Consider the following 13,514-nt stretch of genomic DNA (forward strand, 5'->3'; position numbering starts at 1 on the left):
TATCATGTGACTGGCAACTTGCACATTCATAATCTAATGCCATAACAACGAATACAGGTTCATGCACTTTCAAGTCCATTAGACTATAATAGGACCCTAACTCAATCTTGATATATGAGAATACATTTGCTAATTAAACGTGATGACTACCAAATTCGTTGCTAATTAAACATGAGTTCGAGATAGCACAATATCCCTAATTCTCTATTGAGTGCATTGAATCGTGGGAATCAAGAAGAGATGGTCGCAGCAGGATCAATGCGAAGTTTGCAACACCATTTCAGCATCTTCTTGCAGGCATCCAGATCGGTGGAATCACCAAAGATGCTCCCTTTGTATTCCAGGAGGTAATGAGCACGCTCACAGTGAAAATCGATCTGCTTTAGCTCGTGTTTGTCTAGAATGAGCTCCGAAGGTTGGAGCTTTTTATCCAAGCACAGATGGACCAAGGCATAAGCTGTGCCCAAATCGATTCCCTGCTCATTGCAAATACCATTAACATATTAACCATTTGCTAGAGCATGGAAAGGCTGAGACTAATACGTTATTATTCCTCCAAATCATAATGGAGTACTCATGTTTAGCTTTCTTTTGTGAGAAAGAATGATAAGCCTGATTCAAATGAACTCGAGCTAATTAAGGCATACGGCAAAAATAAAATGAAATACCGGAGTTACCTATAAAAAAAAAAGCAAAACTCTCACCTTCGTTGTCAGGAAATGTGTAAACCTCATAACATCATGATATCCTCTTGGGAGGGAATTTTGGGCCTTTTCCATGCCAAACAAGATCCTTAGAACAAGTTGTATGGATAGATCGAGAATTTCGACCACAGATTTAGTGCTAGAAAATAAATAGTGCTTAGCGTCCTATCCCAAGAAAACACACTTTGTTAGAACCAATCTATACCATGATGTAGGATGACACGCTTTACGAATATGCTAATTTAAGATCATTTTTACCCGGCAAAAATTTAAGATCATTTTTACCTCGATTTCACATGTCTGAGGTGATTCACGTACATTTCGAAATCCAATATTTAGACATTTTGAGATAGCAACATCTCCATGATGCCTTGTCTGTTCAATGGAACCAAACTTGGATAGGACTGTGTCATATATCGTTGTTTCACCATTTGGTGTGAGTAACAGTATATTCCTCCTGGACAAAACCTTCTCAAGCAGTTGCCTTAGATGGTTGGGGATGCAATTGTTGATTGATTCTGCAAACGAGGCCATGGAAGAAAGCTTGGAAAACATCTGATTTTCTGGATAGCTGCATAGTTTAGATGGTAAAAGATGAGCAAAAAAATTATAGGGCTCATGGGGTATTAGAAGTATTTAAAAAAATAGGTTTTCCTTTTTAAAAATTTTAAAGCAAACATTACGAACCAAACAATGTGACATTTTCCCTCTTTTTAGAAATTAGTCATGATGACTTGCTATATATTAAAATTTAGAAGTGCGTAACTTCTTAGATTGCACTTGGCGGGCAAGTTTATGAAGCATAACAAGCACAACATAGTTAAATATTTATAACACCTAGAAATAGTTGCGTTTCAAAAACCCCTAGAATAGTCAAAGTTCCTATGAAGTAACATCGGATTAAAAGTGGAGAACGCAACACCAAAAAAAAGGACGATTACTACCATTAGTATAATAATAACTAGCATGGTAGCCTGCATGCAGATTGCGTGGCAAGCATCCATATATTTTCTATCATAAAATAGTATATATTTTTTAATTAAAATATATTAAAATGACAACATAATTTTAAATTTTGTACTAACTTTACCAAACTACCAATATGTAGTATTCATATTTCGTATATACATGATAGTTATTAATTATTTTTAATATCGGATTTTAGTTATTTCTAAATTGTACTCCTATATACTCTAACCTGTACTTTTAATTTTTCTTATTTTTAATTTCTAATTTTCATTAGTTCCAAACTGTATGTTGGTATTGACTCTAGTCTCCTCTTCCAATATTCCTTATATTTTTAGTTTTGAATTTTTAGCTATTTTAAATTGTAGGAGTATTTGTATATGTATTACGTTTTTCTTTTTCTCCGATTAATATGAGAATTTCTAGGTCGCGAGAGCTAACGTGGAGGCTTATTTTTCTATTACTTTAGTAAATTAATAGATAGATTAATCTCCCATCAAAAAGTGCAATAATTAATCAAGCCTATGATATCATTTCTTTGTTTAGAGACACATATATGGAAGATAAAATTGGCTCAATCAAAAGAGTATAGAAGTACATATTAAAAATACAGAACTATGCCCCTGTTCACATAAATAATTAATAGAAGCAAGTGAACAAAATATTGAAGAGGGTGGGAGAGCTGGAGATGTAAATTGGGGGCGTAAAAATGATAAACTAGTAGCAGCAAAAACCTGGTCCTCAGAAGCATGACACCATCATTTGAGCAAGAAATGCTTCCATGATAGGAACGAAGTTTGGAAGCATCATAGTCTAGCTATATAATGAAAAGGGCAGAAAACTGGTTTAGATACAATACAAGGCGAAATGGGCAATAAATAGGTAATGAAATATTTATGTGAGCAGCAAACACAGATTCATTGTGATATGGCCTGTTATGTTAAGAAGTACATTCGGTTGCACATTCCCATCTCTATGGTTTTGGTGCAGTCCCAAGACTCCCAAATAAGTAAGTATTGTTATTATGTTCATCTACGTACCAGACAGTTTTAAGCTTCTTTGATGAAATGATACGCAATTCTCTTGCGTGTTTGAGAAAAGAAAAGGTTCTATGCTGCCAAGGATACTTGAGTCCATGTTGGAAAATTACCACTTTGACAATGCGCAGAAGAAGACTCTCCAGGCATGTGGTGCCCTCAATCTCTCTCTCACCAAGGATAACCCCATCATTTTTTATTGCTAACAGAACTAGAGCAACCTGCAACAGAAAATCATCATACAGCTTTAATTGAACCACATACTACGAATGTATGCTAAAACTAACATGAATCTAATATAGCGAGTGAACAAAGGAAAAAGGGTCATAATTAAACAATCAAGTGCATATATATCTTCCCAAACAACGTTTTAGAGTATACCATGAAACTAAAAAGATAAAAGAAAACAAACCTGAAGTTGTTTCAATTGAGTCATAATATGATCAATGGAGTTTTTGGACCATGTTTCCAGTATCATGAGGCAACTATCATATTTACTTTCCACTGCAAGATCCTTCGCTTTGTCCCCAATCATATCAGCAAGTGCTTCCACAATGCTTGTATGAATATCAGCGCCATCTCTCCACTTGAACTTTCCAATCTCAATGTCACCTTCTATCCTTTCAAGAGCATGGATAATTTTATTTCTTTCACTGGCAGATATAACACCCTACAACAACAGATGTTTTCGTAAGATATCTCATATATAAAAGGCCTATTGACGAGACTATATAGAGGTATACTAATATATTGATCTTCCATGGTTGAGGGGCATTATTTTATCTACGCGGTTGTCAAAACATCGTTATTTAGGGTTTCAAAAAAAAAACATCGTTATTTAAGTGCTTGGTTTGTTCACCACCATGGTATGTCATTTCTCTTCTTCTTAACGAAGAAACTTGTGTTTTGTTTGCTCTTGAGAGAAATTTATAGCAACGGGCCCTAAACTAGCACATCCAGGAAGCAATTTTGGCAAATTATCATAAATCGTTGGTCAATACTAAATCATTAGGCATGAAGACAGTGGCATCTGGTGTAAATAAATTTAATGGGTGACTAAACAGTATATTTTCGGAAGGGAGAAGTATGAGTGATTGCACATGCTGAGAATACCTGATTCATAATCCCATCCGCATTGACCTTGCAACCCAAAATTGCATACTTGTAGAGTGTTTTGTCAAACACAATGGAATCAGCAAACCTATCGTCAAAACTTATGTCCACGGCTTTGTTGTATCTGCTGTTCATTTCACTCCGAAATTGCATCCACCCCTTATGCTCCTGATCCTCAGAATTAGAATTAGTAAAGATGCGCAAGTAGAAAAATGTACCCTAATTACCCTATATATGGCCAAAAACAAATTAAACCTGTATACAGTAGAGATCTCCCGTGTTGTTGTCAATCATGATCAATTAATCTTTTTTTTTAAAAAAAAAAGGGAAGTCTTTGCTTTAGCTTGAAACATGAGTATTGAGTTATTGACAAGAAAACTGACAGTAACAATATAATGAAAATGAAATTTGCACTCAAGAATCAAGAAGATGGTTAAGAACACTTAAGTTTGTAAAGGAGAAAACAAATTCTATTACCTTCTTCTCAAAAGCTTCGGCAGGGGAATCCTCACAGATGTCCCAGACAGATTCAGGGAAGTGATCATAAAGATCAGAAAAGGACATTCCGAACAGGCTAAACCATGGTCTAACACCAGTAACACTGTCCTCATGTAAGATAGCCCTCAACTTCACATCTTTTGATCTACTGCTGCTGCTGGTCAGCCCGGCCGCCTTAGATGCAACATGCAGACTCTGATGGCTGCTGCGAAAGAGAGGTTGCCGCTGTGCCTTTTGGCCGCAAGGAACGGAAGGGCACGGCGGCGGCCGGAGGGGTTGGTAGTAGTAGCACGCCCCCATTACCCGTCACCTGTCAGCCATGAACATTGAACAAATCTCATCAAGTTTCAGTTCGATCTGTGTAGATCGTGAAGCGGTAGCTAGCAAGCAGGGCTGAATTGAAGCAGATACCTTGGGTGCGACGCGACGGCGATGGCGACGGAAGACGAGGGAGCGCCGGTTCAATTTCACCTCGGTTTGGTTTGGTTTGGTTTGGTTTGGTTTGGTCTCCTCCGTTTCGTGCGTGCCCTATCTATAAATACCATCGTTGCCGTGCCCTAACTATCATCGTGGGATCTAGGATTCGCTTCGATTCGTCTCCAGGAAAATAGCTTAGAGATAAGATCATCTGTCTCTCGTATTTAGGAAAAGAATCAGTTGGGCTGATTTCTTCTAAACGAAATCGAGCAAATTTAAGCAAAGCCACAGAGAAAGAAGATCAAGATTTAACAAAAGGGAATGAACTATTACTTACTAAAAAGAAGCAGCTGTTGCAAAGTTCACATGATGTTATTTGATAACCATCGGCGGATAGCACGTTACTACATGATAGTAGCAGTAGGACTTAATTAGGAATACTAAACAGCATGGTAAGGTTCCAAAACATCAGAAGAACTAAATGCTACTTCTCCGTACTTAGGATGATTACTACTGCTGACTGAGTTCTAATGACCTCCCAAAAAGTACTCCTTCCTCCTTTCTGCTGACTGAGTAACATCTACGCTTTCCCTCCTTCCTCTTCAGGAGGTGGAGGAGACCTCCCCTCTGCATCTGCTTGCTCGAGAGGAACCCCCTTCTCCGTGGTGGCGATGAACTTGGTGACTGCTTCAATTGCCCGGTACAGAGAGCACGTCAGCTGGGCAACGAGGGTCTATCACAATTCACAAGCAAAAGCGATCGATCAATGCACACAGACAGTCGGTCAGTAAGTTAATCCATACATGTAATGTAGTAATGCTCAACCAACAACAAAAGCTACTACTACAACAGATCGATCATCGATCAGTGTCCTTACTCTGTCAGACCAGTTGGTTGGTAGCTCGGAGGTCCCAATGAGGAACAAGTCGAGGAGGTGGGTGTCGATCTGTCCTCCGGGCGGGACGACGACCGGCGGCGCCTGTCCCTCGTCGACGTCGTCCCGGCCGGCGCCGCCGTAGGCGGAGAGAACCACGGTCAGCTTGTCATGGCAGCCGACGAGCATGCGGACCGCGTCGTGGCCCGCGATCTCCTCCCCGGCCACGAACGAATCCAGGAAACGGGCGCACTCCTCTTGCAGGCTCGACACCTGCAGAGACATGTCGGCGCAGTTGGAATTCGCCTGAACTCTCCTCAAGAAAACGGCCGTCACCACGGCCATCCTGAAGGCGATCTTGACCAGCTTCGTCTGCAATTTGCCGCAAACAGAGACCAAATTAGCCATCAAAACTATTATTACTAGTTTCAAAGCAACCAGAAAACTGAAGCTTCCGTTTCAGAAAGGGAAAAAAACTGAAGCTTCAACAGTAACAAAAGCAGTAGCTTGGAAATTAATAAGAGATTTGGTGCATCAGAAGATCGAATAGGACGTCACAAACAAAATCCTAAAAAATATCTCACAAGAACAACTGGAATCCGTTGTATTTCTAATTTCTTCTCTGAAAAAAAAAAGGAACCACAGCTTCGGTAAAAAGAGAAGGAAATCTGCAAGCTTCGCAGCAAACGAAAGGCCCAAATATCGATGAACAGGAGCAAAGAAAACAACATACATGCACGACTTGGTGCAAGAACCATACACTTGCAGAAACAAAAAGAAAGATCCCCAAGAAACACACCTCCTTGAATCTGGTGCGTGCAGGGACGCTACGCGGACGAGCAAAGCTGAAAATAGAAATACTCCAAAAGAACACACCTGCTTCTGCTTTTCAGACCGACTTTGCACAGGCAAAACTTGCAAGGAAAAATAAGGACGGAGGTGATGGATCGTCGATAAACAGGTCAAAATTAAACGAGCAGATCTGAGTCTGACCGGTGGTAAGTACGTGTACGTGCAAGAAATCAACTGATCAAAGATTCCTGCGTGATAGGCAAGAGAAGAGGAATAGAGGAGCGAAGCAAACAACGTGCGTACGTCGTACATGCACGATTTGGTGCAAGAACGCAACACGAGCAAGCAGAAACGAGAAACAAGAGCATAGCAAAGCACGATCTCGTGCAAGAACGCAAACAGGGGCAAACAAAACAATGTCATGCGCACGGTACGTCTGATGTACGTTCTGATGCAAGAACGCAACACGCACAAGCAGAAACGAGAAAGAACCCCAAGAATCGCACCTGCTTAACGCCTGAGCCCAAGAAACACACACTTGGTCCGATCTGACGCAGCAAACGCATCATGCACAGGGAGAAACAAGAAAGAACCCCAAGAAACGCACCTGCTCAACGCCTGAACCCAAGAAACACATACTTGGTTCGATCTGGCTCAGGAACGCGTCATGCACAGGGAGAAACAAGAAAGAACCCCAAGAAACGCACCTGCTTAACGCCTGAACCCAAGAAACAAATACTTGGTTCGATCTGACGCAGGAAACGCGCGACAGCCGACATGCACAACAGCACAAGCAGAACACAAGAAAAGACACGAAAAGAACACGCTTCGACTACTTCATAGACCGTCTTTGTGCAGGCGAAAACCTGTAAAGAAGGAGGAGGGGAAAGGAGGAGATCCATACATGCACGTACGTCGTCGTCGTCGTCGTCGGAAGGCTTGCCAAGGACCGGACCCGTCTTGCCGCCACCGCGGCCGACGCAGCGGACCGCCATCGACGTCGTCGCCGGACGCCTCGCGCCGCAGGCTACCTGCACGACCTGCACCCGGCTGCCGGCGGGCACGTCGGCCCACGCCGCCGCCGACGAGCCGACCACCACCAGGAGAACGGGAGCCATTCTAACCTAAGCCTTCTCTCTCTCTCTCTCGTTCTCTGGAGAAGTGGCTCTAGCTATTGCGTCCTTGCACGAAGAAGAGGAGGGGAGCGTTGCATGATATACACGAGATCGACGTCGTAGCAGCGCAAACCCCTCTCTCTACTTTTGCGTTGCATTGGCTGGTCATCCCACTGACGAGCAACAGCTCGTACGTGGTGGAGCCCACACACCAGTCACATACACGCAGCGTCGTTCAAACGTAAAAGAAAACAAAACAGAAACATGTGGGCTTCTTCTTCTTCTTTTTCTTCTTTTTCACCGCGCAGTTGCCAAACAGGTGTTCTTTCTCACCGCGCGGCGCGGTTGCGCAGCCTTTGCCCTCCAGCTTCTATTTCCAGTCACGCGACGACAAAAATGGTAGCAGGCGATGCCGATGCAGTGCACAGTACGAACTACTCGATCAGCGACCACTACCATTCTACCAACCCTTTCTCCTTTTCTTTGAGATAGAGAGAGAGAGCGGCGATCAACAGTTCATCACCAACTTACTCTGCAAGGCAACCCATGACGGTCAAACCATGGTTATTGGGCCTCTTCTCGTGTACCGCGGGGGCCCGTTACTACTGGCCTGCAACCGAGCAGGCTAAGTGCCCGCCGGCCCATTATGCCTCCGGTTCACTTTCTTGCTCGCTATTTGGCCCTGATCATCACCGAGCCGTCATGTCTAGCTCGCTTCTTAATTTCTTCCTTCCGTTTTTTTCGATTTTTCTAGATCAGCACATGTCTCGCAGTATCATTTGATGTACCACTCACTCATCACCTGTTAATCCACTAGGTGTGAGCCAGATACATAGTAATTGACAAGTCGAGTTCAAAGAAACACACAGGTGTCTGGGATTACCGATTATACATACCAAGGTGCTTTTCGCCCTTATTATATCACCAAAAACGCCAAAAAACTGAGGTGGATGAGAGCAACGCAGATAAAAATGTCATCATCTAGCCATCAAGCCATGGCCCATGGGCATGTGCAGTAGTATTAGTATACCATTTCGATGCTTGATCGACACTAGTAGAACGCCGAGGTAGGATAGGAAGGACTGGACTGCTTCGTACTGCATCCTGCGCCAGCCGCAGGTCGATCGAAAAGTGGAGGTGTGGGGGACGAACGAACGACCGAAGGCGATATGCGAGGCGACACGACACGACAGCATGTGGCCGTGGGGACGACGCTGCACACGTTCTGCTGCCGCCGTGCCCCCCGCGCCCGCGACGCCACGGGGACACCGCGCTTTCCCCTGCCTCCCTCTCCTTTCTGCCTCTCCCTCTCCTCCTTTCTACTACCCCTTGCTATACATGCTACTATGCAGCTACTGATGTTTGTTTCTTTCCTTTCTCTTTGGACACTTCAGATTATTTTTAATCACCCCCTGCTGGTTGATTAAGCCTCAAAGGAATCCAGCAACCAGCAGGTACAAACAACTGTCAGCTGTACGTACGTACCTACATGGTCCCTCTCTTGTTAGGAGTAGGAGTATATAATTAAGCATGAGCATGCAGCATCTCATCTCGCTCGCTCCCTTTCGCTTTCGTTGTTTTGGGGAGCAATTGATTAGCACATCTGCATAACATAAACAAAGGCGGCGTAATCTGATAAGCATCTGTATGCTGGCCTCTCCGATGGGCTGCAGGCCTTGACGCTTTCTAGCTGCCCTCAACTTAATCCAGGTTGGCTTCAGTTCGTTCGCGGCTTCGCGTCGCTTGCGCGCAAGGCCTAGCTATCCACGGAATGGAATCACTTCCTCCGCACTTTAGAGGGATACAAACACAAAACAGTCTAATCTAAGCAGCCTGGAGATCAACTTCGTTTAGCTGATCAGATCAGTAGCTGGGGTTAGGCCCTGTGTAGATCTCCTGGTAAAATTTTTACACTGTCGCATCGAATGTTTAGACATATGTATAGAGTATTAAATATAAATAAAAATAATAATTAATTATACAGACTGCATGTAAATTGCGAGCCGAATCTTTTAAGCCTAATTGCTCCATGATATGATAATGTGGTGATACAGTAAATATTTGCTAATGACGGATTAACTAGGCTTAATAAATTCATCTCGCAGTTTACAGACGGATTCTGTAATTTGTTTTGTTATTAGTCTATATTTAATATTTCAAATATGCGTTCGTATATCTGCTATAACACATTAAAACTTTACACCTCTAATCTAAACACGGGAGCGTATCCTATGCACACAGGCCCTCGCGTCGTGTACACCAACTAAAAATTATTACAAAAAATTCTAAGAAAATTCATACATGTACTTTCAATAGTATTACATCTACGTGCAAAGTCGCATCTTCAAATTCATTCTACATAGAGAATAACAAAAAAGATAAAATTCTGACAAAATTGCAACCTTAAAACTGTCAGATTTTTTGTTTTTTTGTTACGGCTAAAATATAATGAATTTGACGTTAAGATTTTAACCCTAGGTGTAATACAATTGAAAGTATGTGTATGATTTTTTCTAGATTTTTTGGTGACATTTTTTAGTTGATGTGCACGTGTGTACACGTGAGGGCCGGTGTGTATAGGATATGTTGCCTCTGAACACAGCCTTAATATAGGAGTATATAGTACTCCCATCGAGTAGCATGCACACGCAACGCAACGCAGAATACGATCTGTTGTTGGCGTTGATAACTGTTGGGAAGATCTTCCATGTCAGAGCTGAGCTAGGGTGTTTAGATGGGGCTAAAACTTTTTAGCCCATGTCACATCAGATGTTTGGATGCTAATTTGAAGTATTAAATATATACTAATAAAAAAACTAATTCCATAAATGAGAGTTAATCCGCAAGACGAATTTTTTAAGCCTAATTAATCTATAATTATCAAAAGTTTAATGTAGCATCCCATTGTCAAAATCATAGCATAATTAGACTCAAAAGATTCATCTCGCGGATTAGTCCAAGGTTATGAAATAGGTTTTATAATTAGTGTATGTTTAATACTTTAAATTAGTTTCTAAACATTCGATATGAAAGAGACTTAGAGAGTAAGTCCCTGCAAACCAAACAGGCCAGATTCGATCCAACATGTCGCTAGCTAAAGCTAGAGCTGTGCACCGTGCTATACCTAGGTACTCTACTCCAGCCATATAGCCGCGCATCATGCATGAGCAGGAGGAGACGAGAGCTGAGAGTAGGAACGAACACTGTATGCATGCGTGCAGGCAGCAGCAGCAGCATGGATAGAGATCGACGGAGAAAGAATATCTGTCACTCAACTCCGACCATCTGATCTCTGCGGCGCCCATTGCTACAGGGCCATGATTGCCACCAACCCGACCTTCACCTCGCATCAATGGTGCATTGCCGATCGACGACGTGACGGAGGCTCTGCATGCATAAATCCGTCCTGGTTTTCTGCAAGCTACCCCTCTCTTCTATCTGTAGCCCCAACTTCCGAGGCCACTCGATCGACACATTACTCTCCACTCCACTCCTGTGCGCGCCGGCGAATCGACCCGCGAATCCGCCAGCCTCGCGCGCGACGAAACAAGTCGTGCCGTGCTCGCGGATCGGCCGAATCCCCGAATCCAGTGCACGCATGCAAGGAACGCTCGCACGTAAGCCGGGTTATTCCTCGGTTGATTCATTTCGTTCGGTGAATCTCCTTTTCCGCCTCACCTCACCTCTAGCTGAAGTACTCCGTAGACGTAAATCCACAGTGCCATGTGGACTTCTCCTCCGTTTCTAATGGGATTATTTTCATAATCACTGTGGAAATGGAATTGCTTCATAATCACATGTTCGCAGCAGCACAGGGACGTGTCATCTGGTACGTTGGGTACGAGCGCCAGGATCCAATGGCGGATATTCATGGATACTTACACACGCAGCGTACCTGTAGTACGTACTGTACGCGGTGCGGCCGGGAGTACTGCACTACTGCAGCGGCGGATTTCACACACACGTGGGCGTATTTAATTTTGTTCTTCATACAGCAGCAAACCACAGTTTTTTCGTGAGCTGAATACTCCGTATTGCAGTGTGTTTGTCCTGTGAGGCAGGACGGACGAGATGTATGGAAGCACGCACGCACGAACTGATTGATTTGATATTGATTGACGACTCCATCCACACGTACCAGTGCGTGATGGAATTGAAGCCGGATACGCGTCGGTCCCGTCTCCCGTGGCCGTGGCACAGCAGCAGTGACAAGCAAAAGATTTCTCCTCAGGCACATGCACGGAGAAGAAAGAGCTCTCTCTCACACAACACAATCTGCACGTCGGCCTTCCCATCTGTGTGATCTGTCTGCTGGTGCTGCTTGTGGTGCAGAGCGTGCCGACGTCCAGTGTGCGGTGCGACGCTGCTGCCTGGCTCACTCGAGCAAATGGTGAGATCGAGGTGATCAGAGATGCGGAGGTGCATGGGCGGACATGATACTACTACTGGCTACTGGAGGAGTACTAGTACTGGCTAGGGCTCACGAGGCTGGCCGGCCCTGTGCTGCCGCTTGTGCTTTGCTTGTCCGCCGCGCGCGGTGCGTGCGTGCGGCCGTGCGGTGCGTGTCGCCGTTCGTGCAGGGGTGGGTAGGGTGGTGGTGGTGTACTAGTAGTACGTACTGGTGCTGTGGCTGGTGGCCCGTGCTCGTGTTGGCCGGGCCTCTGCCGCTGCCGCCGCCTGCCGCCGCGGGCGCACGGTTTGTTTGTAGGGCTCCTCGACGCGACAGCCCATGGCTGCTTTCGCTTCCTCGGCTTCTGTTGCTGCCGGAGGCAATGCAGACCTGCAGACTGTACGTACGCCTGAAACTCTCTGCAAGTGCAAGCAAGACGAAGCTCTTCACAATATACTCCTATATTTGACAAATTTTGTTGCGGGTCACCCAAAATCTATACAATTTGAGACATCGTGAGAAAGTGTTACAACCAAAAGATAGTTAAAAAATTGGTGATTTGTTGAAGGATATTTTTGTCTCAATTAGAACGATAAATTCTTAAAAAAAACGAGAACGCCCTTTATACCACATGCTTCAAACATAATATTATTATAAAAACTAGCATGGTGCCCGCGCAGATTGCGCGGCTAGCATCATTATATTTTCTCTCATATAATAGCATATATGTTTTCTCATTATATTATTTAAATATATTACAATGACATCATAATTTTAAATTTTGCAATAACTTTACAAAACTACTAATGTGTAATATTCATATTGTATTTTATATACGTGTTAGTTATTAATTATTTTTAATATCAAATTTTAGTTATTTGTAAATTATATATATTCATATATGGACTCTAGACTCGTCTTTTAATATTTCTTTTTTTTAATTCCGAATTTTCTGTAAATTGTATTTCTATATAGACTCTATGCTCTTCTTCCAATATTATTTATTTTTATTCTGAATTTTTATTATTTCTAATTGTATTTCTATGTGGACTCTAAACTCATCTTTCAATATTCTTTAATTTTTAATTTCGAATTTCAGTTACTTCTAAATTGTATTCCTATATTGACTTTAAATTCTTATTTCCATGTTTTTCTTAATTTCGAATTTTAGTTATTTGTAAATTGTATTTTTATACGGACTCTAAAAAATCTACTTTTAATTTTATTATGTTTATTCCAAATTTTAGTTAGTTTTAAATTCCTATATGGACTCTATACTCTACTTCTAATATTCCTTATTTTTTAATTCCGAATTTCTATTTTTTTCTTAATTGTATTTCTATATGGACTCTACTTCTAATATTCCTTATTTTTAATTCTAAATTTCTATTATTTCCTAATTGTATTTCTATATGGACTCTATACTATACTTCTAATATTCCTTATTTTTAATTCTGAATTTCAGTTATTTTCTAATTGTATTTCTATATGGACTCTAGTATCCTCTTCTAATATTCCTTATTTTTTAATTCCGAATTTCGGCTATTTCTAAATTGTATTTCTATATGGACTCTGCCTTTTCTTTTTCTCCGATTAATGTGAGAATTT

The 13,514-nt window shown here is 42.3% G+C and overlaps 1 protein-coding gene across 1 annotated transcript; it reads right to left on the minus strand.

Annotated features, from left to right (window-relative positions):
- Positions 1-7,606, minus strand: LOC107275838 (argininosuccinate lyase, chloroplastic). The gene is made up of 11 exons (XM_015774729.3): positions 7,306-7,606; positions 5,613-5,981; positions 4,730-5,468; positions 4,298-4,628; positions 3,821-3,988; positions 3,120-3,377; positions 2,821-2,928; positions 2,405-2,487; positions 990-1,275; positions 705-869; positions 1-476 (listed from the first exon to the last, which is right to left on the minus strand). The coding sequence occupies exons 4-11, from the start codon at positions 4,616-4,618 to the stop codon at positions 231-233; spliced, it is 1,635 nt and encodes a 544-aa protein (XP_015630215.1). The 5' UTR covers positions 4,619-4,628; positions 4,730-5,468; positions 5,613-5,981; positions 7,306-7,606; the 3' UTR covers positions 1-230.
- Between the last annotated feature and the right edge of the window lie 5,908 nt (positions 7,607-13,514).

The sequence above is a fragment of the Oryza sativa genome, chromosome 3 (assembly GCF_034140825.1).
Source record: "Oryza sativa Japonica Group chromosome 3, ASM3414082v1".
NCBI lineage: Eukaryota > Viridiplantae > Streptophyta > Magnoliopsida > Poales > Poaceae > Oryza > Oryza sativa.